This window comes from Drosophila teissieri, chromosome X (genome assembly GCF_016746235.2).
Source record: "Drosophila teissieri strain GT53w chromosome X, Prin_Dtei_1.1, whole genome shotgun sequence".
NCBI lineage: Eukaryota > Metazoa > Arthropoda > Insecta > Diptera > Drosophilidae > Drosophila > Drosophila teissieri.
In genome coordinates this window covers 1,027,460-1,046,470 of record NC_053034.1, presented here as the reverse complement: position 1 = coordinate 1,046,470, position 19,011 = coordinate 1,027,460, and the positions used below count along the sequence as shown (strand labels likewise).

At 47.3% G+C, this 19,011-nt stretch overlaps 4 protein-coding genes across 4 annotated transcripts in view; 1 reads left to right on the top strand and 3 right to left on the bottom strand.

Annotated features, from left to right (window-relative positions):
- Positions 1-19,011, top strand: part of LOC122624898 — a 140,354-nt gene that overhangs the window by 5,706 nt on the left and 115,637 nt on the right. The window lies entirely within an intron of this gene.
- LOC122624894 lies at positions 685-4,081 on the bottom strand. The gene is made up of 3 exons (XM_043804654.1): positions 3,960-4,081; positions 2,856-3,081; positions 685-2,762 (listed from the first exon to the last, which is right to left on the bottom strand). The coding sequence occupies exons 1-3, from the start codon at positions 4,011-4,013 to the stop codon at positions 685-687; spliced, it is 2,358 nt and encodes a 785-aa protein (XP_043660589.1). The 5' UTR covers positions 4,014-4,081.
- LOC122624897 (putative mediator of RNA polymerase II transcription subunit 26) lies at positions 7,780-12,243 on the bottom strand. Its single transcript, XM_043804656.1, has 3 exons — positions 12,223-12,243; positions 9,152-9,549; positions 7,780-9,085 (listed from the first exon to the last, which is right to left on the bottom strand). The coding sequence occupies exons 1-3, from the start codon at positions 12,241-12,243 to the stop codon at positions 7,780-7,782; spliced, it is 1,725 nt and encodes a 574-aa protein (XP_043660591.1).
- LOC122624012 (wiskott-Aldrich syndrome protein homolog 1) lies at positions 15,549-17,925 on the bottom strand. The gene is made up of 3 exons (XM_043803430.1): positions 17,920-17,925; positions 16,962-17,317; positions 15,549-16,230 (listed from the first exon to the last, which is right to left on the bottom strand). The coding sequence occupies exons 1-3, from the start codon at positions 17,923-17,925 to the stop codon at positions 15,549-15,551; spliced, it is 1,044 nt and encodes a 347-aa protein (XP_043659365.1).

The window sequence follows — 19,011 nt, the reverse complement described above, 5'->3', positions numbered from 1 at the left end:
CGGAACGTAAATCTGGCGAGTGTACTGACATCGAGAAAGAGTTACGTTGCAGCAGCGGCACTTTTACTGTGATTTACCCAATCCGAGGCTGAATCTCTGGATGTTTCAATCAGTTTATGAGGGGGTTGTGGGCGGCTGCCTCATAATTGTTTGCTAAAATTATTAATTACATCACACGCACACACTCAAACACTCGCACTCACACCCACACATTGAGCAAAACAAATAGCCGAATAAAAATCGAAACTAAACAAGAGAGAACGCTATAGTCGAGTTCCCCGACTATCTGATACCCATTACTCTAACTAACAAAAATATGGAAAAATGGGTGCGGGGTCTGGGCTGCGGGGTGCGGGGTTCGGGGAAAATCTAGTTCATGCGGTTATCATAAACTTCCAATCCGTGTCAATTGCTTGGAATGATAGATGGATAGTAGCTTTAATTTTAAATTATTTCATTAATTTGTTTATTGGCGTAATTTGTTATCGTTTGTTTTAGTTGGCTACGCTTTCAGCAGTGGGCCATACAATAAATAATCGTACTTACACTTAGATTCTAAAAAAAAAAGACAATAGCATATACAATGAAGCATGCACGAAATTCTGGCATAAAATAAGCTATGAGGGTGGTGGACTTTTGCGGCTTATTCGATTAATCGAGCGAAGGGGAGGGGGCGGGGGATTACTATTTGGGCGGTGGCCTCAAAGCCAAACTGGCTTCCAAGTCCTTGACCTCCGATGAGCGCAGTTGCTTCTTAATCGCCTCTTGCCTGGGATGAACGCCTCCTCCCCGTTTTCCCCGCTTTCCACCTCCTGCCGTCGTGCCGCCGCCTATTCCAGCCACGCCCCCCGACCCGGCGCCGCCGCCTGGCTGACCTCTGACCTTGTACGTGTGCTGATAGCCGTAGCCCTCGGGATTGTTGTTGAACTTCGGACTGTAGCTGTCGTATTCGAGGCTCGGGTGCTTGTTGCTGTTGCTGTGCGAGTGGGCGTGGCCGTGGGCGTGCTGGTGGGCGTGGCCGTGTGTGTGGGACAACCAGGGGTCATGATCATCCAGCAGCGTTTCCTTCTTGAGCACATAACGATAGGGATAGCCTTCTTCGTTGAGGACTAGCTTCGATTCATTCTCCACCTCCGCTTCCGGCTCGGCAAAGTAACCGGATGCGGAGTAGCCCTTGTAATCCGGATGCAGTTCCCCGGATGACCCGGATGACGCCTTGAGCTTGTGGCGATATTCCTGCAGAGCTGCCTCTTTACTTTTGTAGGGCAACGCATTGATGTCGTGATAGATTTCCGAATTGAAATACAACTTGTGCGGCTTGCCCGAGTTGGTAAGCCTTTCCTGGTCTTCCCGCGAATCACGCTCCCTGTCCCTGTCCCTCTCCCTTTCCCTCTCCCTCTCCCGCTCGCGCTCGCGCTCCCGTTCCACCCGATCCGGAGTGGGAACTACGTGGGATAGATCGAATTCTTCGATGTTCTTCAGGGCCGCACCGTGGTCAAAGTGCTCAGCACTTTTCAGGGGCAAAGTGTAGGGCTTCGAGACAGTCTTCACCGTGGCCGTTTGCAGGGGAGCTCGCGTCTTGATCTTGTAAATGAACTCCACGTTCGGACTGAGTTCGTCGACTGGCAAATCGGGGGCCTGATATGCCGTTTCCGTTTCGGACTGAAAGTGCTGAATGGGCTTCGAATTCGTTAGCGCCAATGAAGAGCCCCTCAGTTTCCCGGCTATTTGGTGGCTGTGGTGCTGTGGGTGGAGCACCTGTTGCTGGTGGTGGTGCACCTGCTGCTGCTGTTGTTGTTGTTGTTTCGTCGTTGGTGGTGCCGTGTACTTGGGCCTCACTGTACTGCTGCTGTAGCGCTTCTCCTCTGAGTGCGAGTGCGTGTGCGAGGAGGGAATGGAACCGGAGTGGATACCAGATGAGAGCGTCTGCGACTTGTAGTAGGTCTTGGTGATCGGCGGAGGCGGCGGTGGTGGAGGGGGCGTGGCCGGCTCTTGGGGCGTACTTATGATTTTGCCTTCGGCCTCTAGTTCCTTCATGTACTTGATCACGGACTTTTCAATCTGCTTCATGATCTCCGATTTGGGAATCTCCGTCGAGGCAGAGACCCTGACTTTTTCCTCGGCCTCGGCCTCGAGATTTCTGTAAATCTGCGGCGGCTGATAGGGGGCGTAGTTGTTGTTGTAGTTATTGCTGTACTTGGGGCGATAGTGGCGTTCGATGTCTTGCTCTTGGGCCTGCACATGGGACTCGGCTTCGGTGGAGTGCTCGTAGAGCTCATAGCTCCGGGTCACGGGTTCCTTTTCGTAGACTGGCGCAGGTGCCAGGGCGGGCGACGGCGGGGAAGAGGAGGACGACGATCCAGAGGAGGAGGGTGGCGACGAGGGTCCGGCAGACAGGATGAGGGCCTGTTGTTGCAGTTCCTTCTGCAACTGCAGCTCCAGGATCTCCCTATCCCGTCTCTGTTCCTGGTAACTTCTCTGGGTGGAAGGTTGCTGCTCCTTTTGCGCCTGGATGTGGTTAATGATAGGGCTGTGATTTTGGTTTTGACTTTTCAGCTGAATCGGTGGCTGGTTGTAGGCCAACTTGATGGCATTGGCCACATACTCGGCTGCCGATTGGGAGTCCTCTAGGTTGACAGATGCTCCCGATCCCGATCCCGATCCGGATCCGGATGCTGCAGTTGTGGTGCTCAGGATGAGCTTCGGATGCGATTCGTGCTCTGGGCGAACGAGATTTAATTCCACCTGACCAAAGCTGTAGTCTGGAAAGTATACAATGCATGTCGATTGCGGTTTATTGCATACTTGCAGGCTCCTACAAAATGTGTGCCAATAAAAAAGCGACGTTTTGTTACCTTTGCTGGTGGGCGCCTCCTTTGATCTGCCATGTATCACTGATCCCCGCCTGGAGTAACCACGATCGTCGGAGCCTCTACGACTTGCTGCCAGAGCCAGTTGATCGGGAAACGCCTTCTCCCCAGTGTCCTCCAGAGAGGACACTGCTCCCGAACCTCCCGCACGACGGCGACTGTTGCCAGATGTTCCCGAGGTCACAGATACGGCACTGCAAAGCGTCGTCATCTGTTGGGAGAAAGAAGTTCAATCACAGCTATTTGAAATTTACACAAATCAATTAATCCGACAATCACATGGCTTACATAACGTTTGTAAGAGTATAATGTGTAAAGAGATGAGCCAAACAAAGAACCTTGGCCAACTGAAGAGCGTGCCATTTCAGCGGGTGCTAGTTATGCGCACTGCCTCAACTTGGCCTCTTCGGTTCGAAGCCATTTGCCTGTGCCTACTTCGCAATTAAACTAATTAAACTCTGCCAATTCGCTTTCGCTTTCAAGGAGGACAAGAGAAAGAAAGCAGAAGGAGGAGGCGGTTGGTAGTCATTTTCTGTATGATTGAGTTGGCGGCGCTCAGTTGGCCAAGTTCAATGGACCGTTTGCCAGCGGAGAGGGCAACGACACACCGGCATGAAAAACTTGCAGCACGCAATTGCGATTCGCAAAGTGATGGATCCTTTTCGGGCGGAATGGGAAAAGAATTCTAGGATTATCCATCGAAAACGTAATTCTAATGAGAGCAATTAAAACAGCAATGAGAGCAATTAAACAACAGAAGTGGACAGGCTCATATTTTTGGTCCTTCTTTCAAAAATATGGTGTTTTGTTCCGAAATTTAACTAAAACTAAATAGCCAAAGAATTTTCTCCCTAAAGAATTTTCAGTGGATTACATTTATCACACTTCTTCACTGAATTGTTAAATAAAAAATCAGTTTTCAAAATACGTATCACTACATATAGTTTTAAGTCGAAAATTGTTGTACTATCCATGTTATGGATGGTTTTTGAATTGGTCACTTCACTTTGGATCACTATGCACCACAAAAAAAAGGTACTCCTCGCAAATCAACGGATCCGAATCCTTGGACGTGGGCGCACTACTTACGATGATCAGCAGACAGAGGCACCATTGCCGTCGGCTGAGAATGTTTGCTCCCATGCGGACGAGGTGGCTGGCGCGGATCGGGTGAACCTGGTGGATGTGGTGGACCTGGTGGCTCTGGTGGTGCTCCTGATGTTGCAGATGACGGAATCGAGATGTTGGCGCTGACATCATGGCGCGCCGGAGTCTCAGCTGGGATTGTTAGCGGCCAGCTGTCGAGGCGAGGCTTTTATAATGATGCGGACCGCTGCAGCGGAAAATTTATGCGAATGTGCGCGCCAAAGAAAAGCGAGAAAAGTGCAAGTGCAGTGGAGAGAGAGACAGGTGGAGACAGAGAAGGGGAGAAAGATCGCTTCACTTTCGATGACAATTCGAATCGTAATAAGCCATCGACGCACAACACGGCGTATGCGTGATAAGTTCGCCCATTAAAAGCCGATAAGGTGGAAAAGAGAAGGCGATAGGCGGCCAGCACGAAAGAGAGAGGACAACGGGACAACTGGTTTATAGTTTTTAGTTTCTTGGCTTCGGTTTCGGCCTCTGTTTCAGCTGCCACTTTGATGGCCAATTAAGCCATAAGCTAAGCCAAACAATCCCCTCATACCACAGCCAGTTCAATGAAATGTTTGCCGGCACAGAGGGGTAATACCCGTAATTGACTTGTAAAATCCTCGCCACCGAAGGCATTTATTGGGTTAAACGACAAATGGTGACTAACCCACTCTACGTGGAGTCCGGAAAGCAGCAGGACAATCCACCAGTCCAATGACTGCTTGCACTTTGCAGGAAACCTTTGCTATTAAAACCTTTCAGCATTGTATCAGTGTTGTAGGTTTTTAAATTCAAGTTTAGACACGGGGATTGATACTATATACCCATTTACAATATTCTCGCAGTGCTTACATTGCGGGCAGTTGGTGGTTGGTCGTGGCAGCTCTTCACTCGGTGGTTGGCTTCATGGTCACTGATTCAGTGCATAATAATTAACGAGGGGCCCAGACAAACGGAGAAAAGTGTTCGCTGATTTATGATGATTTTGGAAAGAGCAGCAGCACTTGCAGTTGCCGAAAAGCAACAGCGCTGATTTCAATTTCGATACCGAGATCCGGACTTGGAGAACTGGGAGTACCCCCTTGAAATAACTTGCCAATTGGCATTACTCGGTTACATCGGTTTCGCTTACGTGCTGGCCGGGGGATTTTGTGTATTATTGACTATGGCTGCCGCACAGGGCGTATGATTTATATTTTAATATTCTGCATGAGAAGCGAAAACGAAACTGAAAATGAAACAATTGCCACACTTAACACTAACGATAATAGCCATAATAATAAAAGCGAAACAACTTTGCAGCGGCTAAAGCAAAGCAAAACAAAGCTGCCAAAGCGTTTCGGCTCCTCCACATTTGTGAAGATCAACAACCTTGTCAGCAGGCAGCAGTCAGCAGTCGAGTGCGATTGCCATAGGTACATAGATATAGCCATGGCTATCCATGCCCCGCTATGCGTCCAAAAACTGCAGAAACTACCAAATCCCCTGCCTACCAAAGCTACCAAAGAAACAGCTGTGGCAGCAGATAAACAGATGAACAGTAGTCTCAGCTTTTAAGTTTTTAAGATTTTAAGAAATGCATTTTCATATATTTCTCTAACTGTTTGTGGAATCAAAGTCTCAACTGTGGCTTTCAATTCTCCAAAAATGTATTTCCACTTTAGACATCGTCATACTCCGATCGGCATTTACTTAAGTTTTAAAGTCTTAAAGTTTCTTATGGCTTTGGCTGCACTGTGGCAGCTGCAACGCTTCACAAATGCTGAAAAATGTTATGTTTGTGGATCGGAGAGCTTGCATCTCTCATCTCCCCCTGCCACACATTGTAAAGCTATTAGTTTGTTGCTGGAGCTGCTGTTTTGTAGGTCCATTTTGAAGGCGATCGTTTAGATCCGAAAACACAAAGTTACCTCTTCTGTCACTAAGAAAGATCAGAAATGACTACGGCAATTAAAATGCCTGACACCTACTTTAGCCCGACTTAATCTAGTGCTCCAGTGATCTAATGTAATTTGCTGCAATTTGCCGCCCAGTACTTTCACATGGCACTCTCTTCCTTTTTACCACATCCCACTTGCCACATGGATGTTTACGTAAAGACTCGAGATACTACGGCCAAACAATTAGCATAATCAGCTGCCGCAATGGCTGGTAAATTGTGCCAATTTCTATAATTTTGAAATGCGGCAGCGGCAGCGCCTGTCGACTTTCCACTCAAATTAAAAAGTGGTCGGCGGCTTCCGCACTCTCTGGCAGATTCCCATTCCCATTCCCATTGCCATTTCCATTCGCCAGTCGCATTTGCATTCCCGCTGCCGCTTGATCCTCCAATCGGGATGGTGATCTCTACGCTGTCCGATTTTCGCAGCCCGGCCCAATATCACTTTGCAGGGGAAGTGCGACGTCGATCACATTGTCTTGTAGCTCTGGGAAGGCTTCCAGTAAAGTCATTCGGGGAATCGGTCTCTTCCCTGTCCGGAATCTTATCAATCATCCAGCACTTTCCTTTCGGTATGCACAAAAAGTGAAAACCACCTGTTTAAAGATCTGAAATGAACGATTGCTACGCCCCAACAATGGACCCATAAAACGGCAGCTTTACCAGAGACCACTCCGCAACAAACTTGTATGTGAGGTCTGCAAGCAGTTCGATGCACAAACGTATCATATTCCAGTATTTTCAAAGCATCACAGCTGCCACAGTGTAGCCATAATACTTACTTTGTATAAGAGGAGCTTGTTGGTTAACTATCATCGATACAGTTGAAATCACATACCTAGAGTTCTTTCCATGTTAAGTAATGGTTAAAAAAAGTGTACTCTCCAGCAAGGTGCCCCCTTCCTTGCGAATTCCCTGTGGGATTTTCCCCGACTTTTCCAGTTGCGTGCCTGCTATCAGTTCGGTGCATTTAATTTACCAAAAATTTGATGTAACACTCGTGGAAAAATCATTCAGCTCTTAGTACTTCAGTTACGCGGGATTTGATGATATTTTTATGGTTTTTCTGCGTGACTTCCGTGAATTGGCGAAATACCCGAATCAAATAAAGAGACTGAGCTATTTGGTTTTCAAATTAATTTCTTTTCGGTTTAATCGTACAAAAATACAAGTACATATAGGTAAATCAAGAAGCATTTTAAGACTAAATATTGCACATGATCAGCAGCACATTTTCTTGGTTAACAATATAAACAACATAAAAAAAACGTCGTACAAAATAATGAAAAGCGAATGTGTCCCGGCAGCACCTCTTCACTAAGAAAAGTAAAAGTCTGCCTATCTTTAGGCGCACTCTTTTCCGGCCAAAAGTATGCCTTGGCTTGGGGATTGCGGGTAGGTGTTAGATGAGATTTGGAGCTGGAGGATCACCCCGGGATCTTTCTGCTCCTCTAGCTTGGAATAAATACTAATGAGCGGATATCAGGCACAAGAAGCAATTGTGTTAACAATACGAGTAAACGTGGGGCTGGCACTCACTGGGATTTCACTGTCTTGCTGGACTTTATGCCCCTAGCCCTAAAAGTAAGCAGCACATCACTACTTTACACATCTGCAATCAGCAGATGTGATGGAAATGAGTGCGAAAGATGTCTCCGGATGTTGGAATTCGTTTTAAAGATGGTTAAAGATTAACAGATTTTAAATATGTCGAGAATTCTGAGGCATCGTTGAACATGGCCGAGTTTGAAAATTGGTGTAGTTGATCCAGGCAGAGACAGTGCGTTCTTTCAAGTGAGTTTCCACGCCCCCAAGTGGACATGTATCCAGACATCAGCCCTCGAGCAGCTGTGTCGTCTTGTATTCCACAGCCGAGCCCATTTCAGCGCCCAGTTTCTCCCTCACATACTCCCTGATCTGTTGCAGTCCCTTGTCCCCCGAACTGGGCCCCACATCCGCATCCGCAGGTTCCGGCCTAGCCGCCCTTTTTCCCTGGCGCATCTTAATCGCATGGGCGTGGTAGTTGAAGGGGCGTTCGTCCTCCGACTGCTGCTCCTGCTCCTCGATGTCAGACTGCTGTTGTTGCTGCTGCTGATGCTGCTGCTGCTGCTGGTGGTGGTGCTGCTGCTGCTGGTGGTAGGGATACGGATTGAAAATGACCTTGGTGTGGGTGGGTCGTGGGTTGTTTTCCGTGATGGGCAGACTGTGCTCCGCTTCCGGATCCTGTTCGGGAACACCTGAAGGACCTGTCGGCGGATCAGATTCTGGCACGTATATTGGCTGCTGCTGCTGCTGATGATGATGATGATGATGCTGCTGCTGCTGTGGCTGTGGCTCCGGTTCCGGCTGGGCCATTGCTATCAGATAGAGCTGGGGCTGCTGCTGCAGATGGGATTGCGGCTGGGCATAGTAGAACTGTGTGGGCTGCTGGTAGTCCATGGGCGCGTAGTACTGTTGCGGCTCATATTGTTGCTGCTGCAGCTGCAGCTGTTGCTGTTGCTGGTGGCGACCCTTGTAGCTCTGGTAGACATCATCGATGGGTGCATACTGCACTGGTGCCGGCGTGGGCGCCAGTTGGTGGGCATAGCTCACTTCCTGGTGGTAGGTGGCAGGTTCTGGCGGCCCGTATTGCTGCGAAGGATCCACATGTTGCTGCGGCTGCTGCTGTTGTTGCTGCTGATCTGCCTCCTGGAGCAAGCTGAGGTACTGGGCCGCCCTGATCTCGAGGTACTGCTGGAGAAGGGTCTGCAAATGGGCGGCGTACTTGGCGGGTCCCGGAATGCGCAGCACAATGACAGGCTCCTGATATCCCCCGTGGCCACTGGAACCACCTGCAGCACTAGGACTTTCCGCTTCGTCCTGGGGCAGATCAATCTGCGGCTGCTCGGGGGCGGTGTGCTGCGGTTGGCTTTCATAGCTGGTCTGGGGCTTGAGCTCGTAGGAGTACGAGGGTTCGATGGTCACGCTGGTCACTTGCTCGTGGTTGTGGTGGTGGTGCGCTGCCGGCTGGTGTGGCTCCTCCTGCTCCTCTGGAAGTGGCTGGGGATGGGCGAAGCCCGAGGGAATGTCATGCTGCGAGTACGGATAGAACATGAACTTGGGCGGCGTGTAATCATAGCCAGGATGCGAGTAGCCGTATCTGTTTGGATGTAGAAGTTAAATGGGTTAATATACATTTGGGTAATCTTCTCGTTCATGGCCTCACCCCAAATCCCCCTCGATGGTCCTCTTGCTGTTCTTGCCACCGCTGCTCGTGGAATTATCCCTCTCCACCTTAATCTTGATCTTGTCTCCGTGCAGCTTGAACTGCTTGTCCAGCTCCTTAATGAATTCCAGATCATCCGCCGGCAGATTGCCAAATGTCTCGGTTAAGGCCGGTGCCTTGGTGGTGCTTTTCGTGGTTGCCGATGTGCCGATCTTTACGCGTGGCTTACTGGGCTTCAAAGTGGTTGCTCTGCTGATGGAAATTGGCACTGTCGTTGGCGTTTTGGTTGGTCGCTTCTTCAGGGTGGTAACCTTTTTGGGAAATCCATTGCCCTTTGAACCACTCCCCTCTGACTGGCTCAAGCCGCTGGCCAAGCACACTATGGCACTAAGAGTGCCCTGTAAAATAGAGATATATAAAATAAATAAATTGGCTAAAAAAATGAGCCTTTATACGGTTAGAATTTCAAATAAAGTAAGGAGTTGTTTTAGCTCCCAGTTTGCGAATCGAAATTAACAGGAAGTCATGTTGTAAACCCTACGAAATTTAGTTCTTTAATTTTTAGCTACTTAAATGTTCCAATATCGAAAAGCCATTAGGTTCATTGTTGGAATAACTAAACTTGGATTGTGAAAATCATTGCTTTTGTTTCCAATCTTGGTTCGGGCTCAAGGTAAGAGGCGAAGACAATAAAGGAAGACAAAGGGGAACAAAGGGGGAGTTGGAGACAAAAGCTGTGGGCCATCCACTCGTGGTGTTGCTTTGATTTCGCTCTCAATATCGATCGTTAAACCAATCGATGCACAACACACGCTGAGAAGAGGTTTCACATTTGACATTTTATCAAGCGAATTGGTGTTGTAATTGAATCTCGTTGCTTTTGAGTTCGTGTCTTAAGTCTTTTGATTTTAGCGCTTGTTCGCAGTTCGTGCCTTCAGTCATTTGATTCGCAAATGGTGGTAGATACACTAATGATTCGATTTTCATCGATCAAATGACGATTATCTGGGTGACGATTATAGGTTACGGTCGATAACTGTTGTTGATACATGCGAATTATGATGAGTTATTAGCTTGAAAATATTGTTTTTAATCCAGTTTAGGCTAGGTAATTCTCATTACTGATCATTACTCTTTAATGTCAGATTTCCGATTGAAATGGAAGACTAGCAAAATAATTTATTTTGGAATTTATTTTGCATGCAATAATTGAAGCATGCGCCTCTCCCACTTTTCCATGTCCAGCTATAAATTCGTACTTCGTTTGGGTAGTTAAGTTTTAATTGCACTTTGTGACTCGATTATCCAGTGTGTGTGTGTGTGTGTGAGTGTGTGCTACCCGAAACTAGGACAGTGTGTCAAGTCATTTTAATAGTCGTTGTCGTCTCTTTACTGCTGGTTGCTTATGCAGCAGTTGTTATTTAGCCGTTAAGCAGGAAGAGTTTTTTTCGGCACACTTGCCACAAGACAGCCGCAACAGCGCATAGTTGCGAATTTTTGTCAAACCCTCGCTTGAGCTGTGGGAGCTGTGGGACCCGAGGAGCGGACCGCTTTTATGTAAGCTCCAGCTCCAGCTCCAGCTCCAGCTCTCATACAGAAGGAGCAGAGCAGAGCGGAGCAGAGCAGCAACTAGTTAGATCTGTCTTTCGCATTGATTTATCTTTACCAATTATTTTCTGTAATAATTTAATTGAATTGCATCGGGCCTCGAAGTCGCCTTTCACTCGCCGCACAAAGAATCGAGTTGGTGGGCGATTTTTGCGGCAGAGATGAGATTCACATTCCCATTCCCATTCCCGCATTACAAATTACGAGCTACAAACAACAGCAAGTCGGGGCAAACGATCGTCACGCAACGCGTGCAAATTAGTCGGACTTGGATTTTGCCCAGCTTGTGTGTGGTGTGTTGGTTATTGTTTCACTTTCGTTGTTGCATCATCCGCAGCAGCAACACACCAGCTGCTGCAACATCAAAGCCAAGCACAACAATAAAATGTAAATTAGACGTCTACAGATTATCCTGCCACTGGCTGAGCGGCGCCTTCTTCCCCTTCGGATGGGGCGTAATAACTTTATGTAACCACACGAGTGGCGACTTCAGCAAACGAGTTCTGCCTGCGCCGCTTGAGTCTTTCCCAGCACTGAGAAGGAAAATACTATATCCAAACATGTACATAGAGTAACAATATGTAAAAAGAGTAATAATATAGTCAAGATTCTCGTTCACAATTCTTATTTGAGATAACTGAATAATATCCTCTTAATATACATAAATTAAATACAGGAAATATCCACTACGTTCTTCGCCATCTGATGAAAATTTTCAATACTTATTGATCTTAGTAACTTCTTATGTTAAACACATTTTTTTAAATAATCTGATTTGAAACGCTCTCTGATGACGATTTCTTTCATAATTTATAAATCTTTCAACAATCTTCTATATCATCAGTTTCTGGTTCAAAGAGGTTAAAAAACTGTAACATTTTACTTTTTGAAACATAGATTTTATAAATCCCAGAGCTAGTCAGCTTGATTCAATGAAAAGACGATTTACCACCCCTAATTTTCGCTCTGTGTGCACATTTGCGTAAACGGATTTCTGCTGACCACTTGACCAATCGCCTGTGATTCTGCCGCTTTATCGTCCAATTAGTGGACGACTAACGCAACACAACTCAGCCCCTCCATCGTGCTGTTTGATAGATGGAACTGGACACGGACTGGCAAAGTGGACAAGGGCAGTGTCAGATGGCCGAGTGGCCAAGTGGTTAAGTGGCCGAAGGGCAGTAGTCAGTGGAGCGAGTGAAGAGGTCAAGATTATCGAGATATGGCAACTAGCGGGAGTTGGGAGTTGGGAGTTCATTGCATCGTACACCTGGCTGAGTTGGTTGAACTGCAACCACTTTCTAAGCCGGCTTGGCTGCCACTGCACCACTTGAATGCAAATTAATTTGTCAGCCGACGACTGACTAGTTTTTATCCCGCACAAATTGCACAATTCGATTGGTGGGTGGGTCTAGTTTCCGGGTTTTCCAAAGGAGATTGTATAATCTTACTCCTGCTCTTACCAATATTAGCGCTAATCTCATGGCGATTCCAGGTCACAATTCACAATTTCACAAAATCCGATTTTTATGTTATATATTCTATGCACTTTTCAATACATTTGTGTCTTTGAGAACCAGAAAAAAAATAGCAAGGGTACACGGCCGGGTTCCTTGGGCTTAGAGTGTCTATGTGGATTTGATTTTAGTTTTGGTTTAAGATTCGAATTCGGAGTCGGAGTCGGAATCGGAGCGGTGCTAGCGTTCAAAAGTCGCGCCTCTTACTGCGGATGGCGCTGGCGATGCTCGCGGTTTTTATATCGCAACCACAGCACAACAACTTGGTCTTCGGGTTGCATCAAGCTGGAATATCGGCTTCGGAGTTGGAGTTGAAGTTGAATTTTTGAAGCTGAAGCTGAAGCCAACGCCAAAGCCAAAGGCAAAGGCGAAGGCGGACTGTGGACCGTAGACCGTGGATCGGGGATTGGGGATCGGGAAAAGAAGACCGAAGTTCACCATTAATGACACCGCACGTCTCTGTGTGTGACTGAAGGTGTAGGTTGTCTGGGATTGCCCCAACTGTAAACAAAGTGCTGGAGTACTTTAGATGCTGGTCAGATACAGAGAGATAAAATGCAGAGAAAAACTGTTGCGGAATTGGGAAAACGAAGCTTGAGGCACAGGCATAAATAAGGGAGCTATTACAGATGAGAAAGCGCACTTTTATTCATTGAATATATTCCATTGCCGTCTGAGCATTACTTCCCGAGCTGAGAATCATAGATCATAGATCGACCTTGATTCGCCATGGGAGAGCAATCTTTCACATGGCCCTTTTGTATATGGTATATGTATGCATAGTACCTAACCAGATATGGAGGGAACTGGGAAACCTTTCCAATTTCTTTGGGGACAAAAGAGCGGCGCTTTTGTCTGGGCTTTTCCAGTTCAAGTTCAAAGCCATAAAAATATTGGCGTAACTTTGGCTTATGACAAAGGCCTGGACTTAAAAGTCCGATTCCCCGGGGCCTTTCATTTTGAGTGAATACGTATTGGGTTCATTATGATTATTTCTGTATCTCTCTGGCCCGCATAAAGCCGCAAACCAATCGAAACAGAAACAGCAACAGCAACAGAAATTTGCATCGAAACAATTGCAGAGCATCCCATCCAGATGGGAAAAATAGAGAGTGCCAGAGGTCCGCGAGTAGTGGCACTTTAATTGGCGCATTAAGTTGTTTTCGCTTGGGCTTGGCCTGGGATTTGGACTGGCTTTTGGCTTTGCCCAGTGCCAAAGGAGAAATGGCATAACAAGAGTGGAGTTTTTTTTTTCTTCTTTTTTTTTCATTTGGATCGTCGCTGGTGGGATTTGGTAATCCATTTTGTCAAAAGACACAAGACACGACACTAAGCGAAGCGAGATAACGATAAAAGGCAGTAGATAACTGAACACTGGAAACTAAAACCCAAAAACATCATTCGCAATCACGAGGCTGCACTGTCGAAAGTGTTTTTGCCGCTGGTACCCTTGAGTTTGGGGTTTCGGGCGTTTCAGGCGTTTCAGGGTCGTCGACAATCTCCAAAAGTGACATGATGAACTCGTAGGACTTCCGCTGCGTTAAAGAAAGTGCATGCGAGCATAGAACCGAAACAAGTTCGTTTATTTAGGTTTAAATAGTTGGATGTTAATGCTAGGAGGCTCAACGTTTAGGGTATCCTTTCGTCGCTACTTTTGTTGCCATTTTCGTAAAGCTGCCATCGATGGGCGCACACCGATAAGGAAAATGCGCAATTGAAATGCTGGTCAGCTCGCCAGTTCGATGCTCTTTTGTGCTCTGGCACTCCAGTCCACTCGATTCCGCCCAATTCCGATGCCAACAATAACCGCAGCGAATCGAAGACGCGGCTAAGCAAACATTGCAAAATGAAGCGTCAAAACCAACTCACAACCTTAGCTCAATTTCAACAATTCAACTAGCCATGGCTCATTGTTCAGAGGTGCAACAATGTCACTTAGTCAGACGTCATAATGCGGCATTATGACGGCTGACTATTTATTGTGCTGGGCAAGTCCCATGATGAAGAGGCCTACGGATTACGGATCGCAACTCACACAAAGCCAAAACCCAAAAGGCAAAAGCCAAAAACCAAAAACCAAGATCGAGAAGACTGACCGTGGGCATCGTCCACAAAGCGCGACCCTTTATCAATTCGAATGCATATTTACGATCGAGCCCACGATTTATTTCGGTTCGGACAACTGGAGCGACTTGTGACCCCACGAGAAGGTCGTTGGCTCTGGCTCAATTCAGTTTTCTTTTACTCTGACAGTGGCATCGGGATTTCTTACATTCATTCTCAAATAAAATAAACCAAATGGATTGAGTGTGGCACACCTGACTGCGCACTGCCTTTCTCTCAGTGTGGTCTTTGTCGTCACCGGAATCAACGGCAGCCAGGAAATACCCTTTAAAACAGGGCAGGGCTGCCCGTCAGCGCCATCATCATCATCCTTACTTTCCGTCTGTCGTCTGCATATTTAATGGGTGACAAACAATGCAGCAATTTTGTGCTTCATTAACAGCCATGAGATGGCCAAAAGAAGCGCAACGAAACGAGGCGAAACAAAACGAGACGAAACGAAAAAAAAGGCAACGCAAACAACTGCCACAACTCGAAAATCGCAAGTTGCAACTGCAGCATCTTCGCTTCCTACTTGCATAAATCTCCACCTGTCCGTCTTTCAGTCTCGTGTCTTCTGTCTCGTGGATTTCGAAGCCGCATCTCTACATCTCTGCATCTCCGCACACTGCCACACAAATCATAATTTTGTGGCCACTCCGAGTGGCATCGCAGCGTAATTGTTTGTTATTGCTGGCTGTTTGGTTTATGGCCGCGATTACGTGAGCAAAACCCCTGGGGGAGAGTCCAAGGAATCGAATCGGTGGCTTTGGGGCTCAACTGGCTCATTGACAAAGTCACATATTGCACATTTGATGCGATTGGCTTCGCTTTTGGCCTGCGATGGCCTGGCCTGGCTTTAAATGGAGAGCTGAAGAGCTGGAGAGCTGGAGAGCTGAAGATGCGGCTTGTTGCCCATTTGTATGCTGTTATGTGATCACCGCTCAACTTTATGAACGGAGAAATCTAATTTCATCACGAGACTCACCTCGGATGGCAATAGGTTCTTTATAAGCGACTTTAACACTGCATCAGATGATAAATGCAATCTGCTTTCCCTGGCAAACAAAATGCAATCTTATTTCTGCTGCAATAAATATTCGTATTTGTAGGTATTATTAAGAAACAAATAATTAAATCGTACGCTAAACCCGAACTAAGTAAGGTGGTTAGTTGTCCTTGAGTTTACCGGGCTGTCCCAGCGATTTCTTCACGATTCTCGAACGCTCCTCCTGCGAGTCTCGCTTGTAGAGCCTCAAGTGCGGCGGAGCGAGATACGCGAGCGTTTGCCGTGCAACGGGAGTGAATCCTTGCTGGGGCTGTGACTGTGGCTGTGGCTGGTGCTGCCTGATCAGGCGCAGTACCTCCCAGCTGGGAATGTACGAGTCGAGCAGTGATTTCGAGGAGCGTCCAGCGAACAAATCGGGCGTGGGATCCGGCTGCGATGGCCGGAATGGCCTGATCCTCTCCGGCCCGCCCGGTCGTCGAGTGGTGAAGCTCACAAAGCTGGGCGGATACGGCAGCGGAACCCGCGGCCCATTCGCGTAGTGGCGCTGGGGCGGCTGAGCGGGAGCGTAGGCGAACTGCTTGGACTGCTGAACCAACAGGGGCTGGCCGATGGCCCGGCCACCCTGGGCGGTAAAGCCGTAGATGAACGGCGGCCGGGCATGGGGCGGCGGAAGGGGGCGTGGCACTGGGAGGGGCAGGGCATTGCTGGTCACATACGGAAGGCCGCGCAGCTCCAGATCCAAGTCGTAGGGAACTATGGGTTTGGCGAATCGATTAGCTGAGGAGGCCACCGTTGTCGTCGCTGGCGAGGGCGTGGGAGTGGGCGTGGCAGCCGTGGGGCCACTGAAAGAAAGGAAAAGAAAAGAAGCTGATTAAGAAACGGATTAAGTCCTTTGAATTACAGCAATCGCTGGCTTCATTTGTCGGAAGCTAATGCGATTGTAAGTGAAATGCTGCCATTTCAACACTTTCAGCCACTAACTAACTAATTTAGCCATCCAAAATTGGCTCAAAGCGATCGTTGGGCCCAAAATAACGGCTCCTATCCGTCGCCTTTACGATTAGCATTTCTGTTGCCAATTTGCAATCTCCAAGCGGCAATTTGCACGTCAATCAAAGCCCAACAAGCCCTCAATCAGTTGGCCAGATCCTCGGTCGGCTGTTAAGTGAACATTGTAATTGACTGCATTCAAGGTATTTTCTTTATGAAATATATATGGAATATATTTGAAGACGCTACTCAATTCAGAGCGCAGATAAATGCTTTTCACAGCAATTGGTAAATATAAATTGTTGAACTGAACGCTTTTCCTGCAGCTTGCTTAAATGCACGCACGTCTTATATTTCGCGTGTGTTTTTCTTTTGGAATACTTTTTTCTAATTTTCCGGTTCAGTCGTATGTTATTCATTTCTCGTAATCATTTCCAGTTTCTGATTTAAGCTTAAAAGCTACGAGCTTTTTCGTTTGGCGAACTCGCTCTGGTCTCAGCTAAAACTTGGGCTTTTCCTTACCTAGTTTTAGGCCCCAAAAAATAGTTTAAACTTAAAAAGCTCGCTTTCAGCCAATACTCACACGTAGAGCACACCTGGCAGGTGGGAGGGAAAGGCGTAACCCGAACTCAGCTGCTGGTGCTGGTGCTGCAGCTGACGCAGCTCCTCCAATCGCCGACTCCGCTCGAGATCCCGCTCGCGTTGGGCGGCCTCCTGAATGTAGCTGGGCGGCAGACTGGCGGCCACATTCGGCTGCCATTCGTAGCGATTGGGCAGGAGGGGCGGCCGGTTGAGGTCCAACTGCTGCAGGTGGTCCCGTTCCAGGTCGTCCAGGCGGAGAGGCAGTGGCGAAGTGTCGTCGTCGTAGCCAGAAGGTGGTAGGATGCCGTGGACATTGTTAATGGAAACGACGAAGAGCAGAATGAGGTGGTGCAACACCTGTTGTGGAGTGGAGTGGAAGTTCGAAAAAGGTAGCAATTAGAAGGGCCATATGTTGTTGATATGTCGTAACATAATCCCCAAAATTAAATCCCAATCCATTATCAGCAAGTGTATTCGCAACTTGGCGCTGTGAATGAGAAGTGTGTCTCTTTGGCGATTTTAACTTCGGTGAAAGGTTCAGTTTTGGCGCCTTTCTCTGAACTGCGAACGGACCACGCCCACCAGCGCCTATTGATGCGTTTAATTGCGTTCGACCACGTTTAATTTGGCTCGAAATTGCAAAAGGGCGGGCAGGGGATTTCCCAGTGTTTTTCTTTGTTTCTCGCAGCTTTGTTCGCCTTCGAGAGGAACGGTCAGTGGACTGTTGTGCTCCGAGACAAATCGCGGTGTGAAATCTGGACAGACCAAGCCCCGGCGGTGGGTGTAACATCCCCTTTTGTAGCCACTTCGCCACTTTGCCACTTCTCCACTTTTCCACCTCTCCACTTCGATGGGGCACCTGCTGCCGAAGGCCGCACCACTGATAAGCCACTTGCGGAGCAGCCTTTCTAAAACGAAATCTTTAAATCGAAACTGCAGGCTCTGGCCAAGCAACTTACGACCATTTGTCACGCGATGAAGAAGCATTCCAGTTGATGTGGAAATACTTGCCGCCAAATGCTGTGCACTCTGCAACTCTGCCACTCTGCAAAACTAGTTGCAGTCACATGCGTGGCCCAGTTTAAGCGGTCTTTCAAATTGGATATTTGAAATATTTGGATATTTCGGCGGCCCCGGGTCGGCTAATGATCCCAACCAGGTCAGATGACATAAGACGTGAGACGCGAGACGCAAGATGCAAATGCAGCTTGATTGATGGCCTAAAGAAGCTAATGAAGTGCGCATCGTTAACACGCGTAATTTGCGCGCCTCTTTCATGGAAACATGGGCAAAAAGCGACCACACATAGTGTAAACATGGCCGCAGAAAAAATCAAAGGAAAAATTAAATGAAAAAAACCGAGATAATACGAAAAACTTAAGACACAAACTAGGCACAGGGCCAGCGAATAAACTTCGATTAGGTCGGCCGATTGTAGTTCAAGTCGAACGTGGGGAAGTGCAATGTCAGATGTTTCAAAAGCTTAAGAAGTTTACATTGTTGTTGCTGAAAATCCTGGTTCAACGGCCTTTCAATTTAGTTTTCTCCACGCCAGGGGGAACTTGAGTCTCCCATATTTATCAATTTATCTATTCCTATGTCGCTACTTATCCGGCCGACTACCTCACCCAACTTTCCCCCTTTTGTCCGATCAAATAATACCCTGGTGACATATCATATCATTAATCAATCCGCGGACCATGAAATTGTCTCAGCCGGGCTCATTAGAGATATTTTGTTTTCGAACAACTCAATCAAGCGTTCTCCCTTTTTTGCTGTCTGAATATGAATTCGAGTAAGAGTTGACTTATATATATTTTTGCATTTCCTTTTCACTGTTAATTTGTTTTTCTGCAACTAAGTGAGTAGTTAATCCTCTCAACAAATGGGGTTGTCTTACAGGTTTCTGTGCAGCTAAAATTTGATTACATTTTATATGTTATGACCCCATTATCAATTTAGTTTACGCTTCTGATGTCTCTATTTGAGACAGTATTCCTTTCGAGTCGACTGCAAACGCACCATGATTACAGAACTCCGTTTATGGCCTC